We start from the raw sequence: 4,432 nt of genomic DNA on the forward strand, positions 1-4,432 counted from the left end.
TGTCCGCGAACCTGATGCATGTCATACGCTACACAGTCACCAGCGAGGACCACAAGGTCAAGAAGTTGCTGCAGCTTTTTTGGGAAATCGTGGACAAGACCCACGCAAATGGGGAACTCAAGGAGGAGATGCTGCTTGTATGCAATGCTCTCCGTAACGATCTCATGTCCCCTAATGAGTATGTTCGCGGGAAGACCCTACGCACTCTTAGGAGGATGCCGTACTTGAGCATTATCCAGCCGCTGCTCGAGCCTATCGTAGAGAATTTGGTGAGTACCGCGACAACCTGACACTCAGTCCCATCACCACGCTTATGTGCGACGGAATGCTGTCATGTGCGTGCTATTCGTGGTGCAGACCTTTGGGCACGATGTTCTCCCCACTGCGTCGCAGGAGATCGTCCAGCTGCTGGGTATGGAGGCCGACGTCACCACGAGGCGGAACGCCTTCCTCACCTTAGTAATGACAGACGTCCCCAAGGCTATCGAGTACGTGTTGGAGATACAATCAGACATTGGACAGCTCGGAGATCTGAACCAGCTGGTCCTATTGGATCTAATTCGCATCTTGGGCAATGATTCGTCATTCGATTCTTCCGAAGTGCTCACCCTGTTATTGAAGGTTGTTGAACACGCCAACAGCCCTGCAGTTAAGTTCGCGGCCACTTCTCTGCTGACGGAGCACTCGAATTCACCCGATGCCATCCGTCTGGCCTGTTCTTCGTTCGGAGAGCTGTTGGCGTCCCAGGCAGACAACAACGTGAAGGTCATCATTCTAGACAGACTCAAGAAGCTGGTTGTTGGTAACGAGCTCACACTAGAGAACTACGCGGTGGATGTCTTGCGTGTCCTGCAAGGCCCATCCTTCGAAATCCGGACAAAGGCACTTGAGGTCATCCGTTTAATACTTTCACCCGTGAACTGTGAGGTCGTGTCCAGTGTGTTGAAGAAGGAAGCGCTCAACGCCCCTCCCAACGGCGCATCGGCGCACGTGCTGGAGGGCTTCCGGGTCTACCAGCAGGACTTGCTGTCTCTCCTTGCGCGAGTGGCGTCTGACTACCCCACCACTTGCGCCTCGTTACTACCACTTTTTTACGATCTCGTTCAGGATTCCAACTGCGCAGTAGCAACCGCGAGTGCGTTGGCACTCAGAGGTCTGCTCAAGGAAAACAACGCAGCGGAGGTAGCGCGAAGCGTCGTGACAGTGTTCACGTCTATAAAATCTGCAAGGGCCCAACGCATCTGTGCATGGATCGCAGGAGAGTTCGCAGACGACGAATCTACGGCCACCGCTTACGTCGCAGGGGTCGTTGCCACGCTGCAGCCTTTCCCTCTGACGACCAAGGAGACGCCGAAGCCCGTCGCCGATGCAGGGGTGCAGACGGTCATCCTGGCGGACGGCACATATGGAACGAAAACGACGGATGCTCCAGAGGAGCCCAGCGTGGATGAGTCCTTAAGAACTAAGATTTGCACTGAGAAGGACCACCTACTGACCTCTATGTGTTGCCTCAGCGTCACCCGCTTGGCCCTAAAACACGCGAAACTTGCCCCACAGGCTCTCTTGGTCGTCGCTAATGTTCTTCGAGTCCTCACTCCGGAAAAAGGGGGGCCGCCCGCAGTTTGTGCTCGCGTAAACCAATGCGTGAAGGCTTTAATGGCGCTACAGAACAAAACGCCGGCGGCGGTGCAGATTCGCGATACGTGGTTTCCCTCAGAGCGCGACATTCTGCCGGCTGTCCTTGAGTCTCAGGACTCGTCCGACCGGGAGGTCAAGGCCCAGGCAACGGAGGCTTCTCGACTAGGACCTGACTCCGTGATCGCCTTCCGACAGGTGTGTCAAGCAGGCAGCCAGTCGATACTATTCTCTCAGGAAGATACGCTGACGGATCTGGAGGTGGCGGTCCTCGGTCGCAGGAAACTCAATGACGATTCGAAATCGTTCCTGCAGCGCCTTAAAACTGTGCAGCAGCTGACTGGGCTCAACGACCCCGTTTATGTGGAAGCGGCCGTGCAAGTGCACCATTTCGACATCGTTCTTGAGCTCCTCGTGATCAACCGCACCAACAGCCTGCTGCAAAACGTCACGCTGGAGTTTTCCACGCAGCGGGATATGAAGGTCGTGGACAGGCCGCAGCCAGTCACGCTTTCTGCTGGAGAGGCCGCTTCAGTGTTCGCCAGCCTTAAGGCACAGGCATCAGACTCTGGCGTCATCTTTGGGCACGTGACCTTTGAGCATAAGGGTGTGTCACGCGAAGTGGTGCCTTTAGGGGAGCTGAGGGTCGAGCTGCTCACCGCCGTGGAACTGTCGTGGACTACAGATCTGGCTTACAGAACGATGTGGCAAGAGTTCGAGTGGGAGAACAAAATCGTCATCAACACTCCTCTCACTGATGTGTGGGAATTCATGCGGCTCCTTATGACCAAGACGAAAATGACCGTGGTTGGACGACAAGCTGTGAGTGGCGGCGACGAGCAGAAAGCGCTGCAAGGCCTCCAACGCTCCCCCTTGTTCAAGCTGTCAAAGCAATCTCACTTCTACGCGTTCAACCTCTACTCGCGCAGTTCCTTTGGGGAGGACGCCCTGGCAAACGTGGCCATCGAAGTGCTGGAGGACAAGAAACTCAGCGGAAATATTCGGATACGTACCCGTAGTCAAGGAGTCGCGCTGACCCTCGGTGACAAGATGGCTGAGATTCAGAGGTCCGTCGTTGTGTAGTGGTAAGATCCCACAAGAAAGCGTGAAATAGCTGTCATAACCCAGTGTGCTTCGCACTGCACATGTCCGAGGTCTCTGGAGACATCGATGACGTCGAGGAAGTGAAGTGGTTTCTGGGCGTCGTGCCCATCAGGCAGCTTCGAAGCTCTTCGTTGCACGGAGCTTCCTGGATTGTAGAAGACACCAGCGAAGAGACCATCGCTGACGTAGTTGAAAAACTGGAGACGCTGGACAAAGGACTGCAGGAAATAGAAAGGCAGCAGAACGAATTGCAACAGAAACTCATCAGCTTACAAGCGAAAGGCTCTTCTGACTCTGAGGTAGAATCCTCTGACAGCGAGGCGTCCGTCGACCCTTATCCCGACGACACAGACGCCATTGAAGACCTGATTGACGACCTTGATGTCATAAAGCTGAAGGTCTCTGGCAAGCGAGATGAGCTACAGGATCAAAAGGACCAACTGGACATGGTAAAGATGACTGTGTTGAGAGGACCTGCCTTTGAGGTGGCTCAGTTCGTGGATCGGCTTGATGCCCCCTGGTTGATGTTCGTGAAACGCGCGGAGTCCGCGAAGCCGCGGTTCGTCGCCAAACTCCTAACTGCAGGGCCGGCATACACCCCTACAGGAAAGCTCTTGCACGGCAGTTCTGAAGCCTGTCGGGACGCCCAGTCCCTCGAGCCATTCATCCACGAGTTCAAGAAAATTCACGAGTGCGTATGGGAAGTGGTGCGTCTCTTTGGGGACGGCAGCTTTGTGGAGGTTGGTCTGATGCCGCCAGTCGGGGCTTTCGCAGTCAGCTCTGTGCATCCTCATTTCGGGCCGCGGCACTCGCTGGCTGTCGTGAGTCTGCTTCTTAAAAACGGTCCGATAAACGAGGTTCTGCGGAAGATGGGAAACATCAAAGATGTCACCTGGTTCTCGGATTCCTTCCTCTTAGCCAATCTGGAGACAATCGTCTTCTCATTGGCGGTTTTGGAGGATCGAGGAGTCTATCACGGAAACATCAAGCCAAGCAACCTGCTGGTATCGGACGACGGCACACAGCTGCTGTTGGGAGACTTCCTGCCTCCAGAGGAGATGAAGCAAAGTCTGGTGCAAGCAGCGGTCGGTTCGCAGAACATGCCAGCGAATCTGTCTCCGGAGCTGCTCCACATACTTAGGACCCGTCGTACTGACTGGGACTGGATACGCTCCCAAACAAATTTATACAAGAATGACGTCTGGTGTCTAGGAGCTATGTTCTATGCTTTGGCAACCAGAGCTGAGCCTACGGCTCTTAGGAGAAGCCCTGCAATTTTAAAAGACTGCCTTATCGAGTTGCAAGGCAGACATGAACAGTTCGTAGACCTTCTGAACCGCATGCTGGTCTGGAATGCTGCTGACCGACCTACATTTCTTGGTCTCATCTCCAGCGCCAACCAAAGTCGCATACGCACCCAGAGCGTACAGCGCGGATTGCTGGAGAGCCTGGGCCTGCAAGTCTTGGCGCCAATCAAGCAGCGACAGTTGGAAACGCCAGCGCCGAAAGAAAAGAAGACCAAAGAAGAGGATAGCAGTGACAGTGAAGAGGAGAAAAACTGTTGTGTTTGTTGACTGTCGAGAACAGCGGTCCAAAAAAGAATGATGGGGGGAGCATTGACGTCGGGTACCTCAACGAGGCCGTTTTGTCTCTAAAAGGCGAATTTTGGCCGCTGAGATGTCCACGATGCCAG

General features: G+C 54.5%; 2 protein-coding genes across 4 annotated transcripts; both read left to right on the forward strand.

Annotated features, from left to right (window-relative positions):
- Positions 1 to 14: 14 nt before the first annotated feature.
- KVP17_000993 (uncharacterized protein) lies at positions 15 to 2,718 on the forward strand (the record flags this gene model as incomplete). 3 transcript variants are annotated; one of them, XM_068515992.1, is made up of 2 exons in its annotated part: positions 37 to 269; positions 298 to 2,718. In XM_068515992.1, coding segments are annotated over 2 exons (2,654 nt in total), but the record flags the coding sequence as incomplete, so codon positions are not given. The 3 variants fall into 3 exon arrangements, with proteins under 3 accessions (XP_068377323.1, XP_068377324.1, XP_068377325.1); XM_068515991.1 differs by lacking the exon at positions 298 to 2,718 and having other exon boundaries at positions 15 to 290; XM_068515993.1 differs by lacking the exon at positions 37 to 269 and having other exon boundaries at positions 334 to 2,718.
- A 62-nt stretch (positions 2,719 to 2,780) lies between these two features.
- Positions 2,781 to 4,313, forward strand: KVP17_000994 (uncharacterized protein; the record flags this gene model as incomplete). Its single annotated transcript, XM_068515994.1, has 1 exon — positions 2,781 to 4,313. The coding sequence occupies one exon, from the start codon at positions 2,781 to 2,783 to the stop codon at positions 4,311 to 4,313; it is 1,533 nt and encodes a 510-aa protein (XP_068377326.1).
- Between the last annotated feature and the right edge of the window lie 119 nt (positions 4,314 to 4,432).

Source organism: the organism of the source record quoted next (genome assembly GCF_019968985.1).
Source record: "MAG: Porospora cf. gigantea B chromosome Unknown PgB_NODE_1952_length_4432_cov_113.804, whole genome shotgun sequence".
NCBI classification, from domain to species: domain Eukaryota; phylum Apicomplexa; class Conoidasida; order Eugregarinorida; family Porosporidae; genus Porospora; species Porospora cf. gigantea B.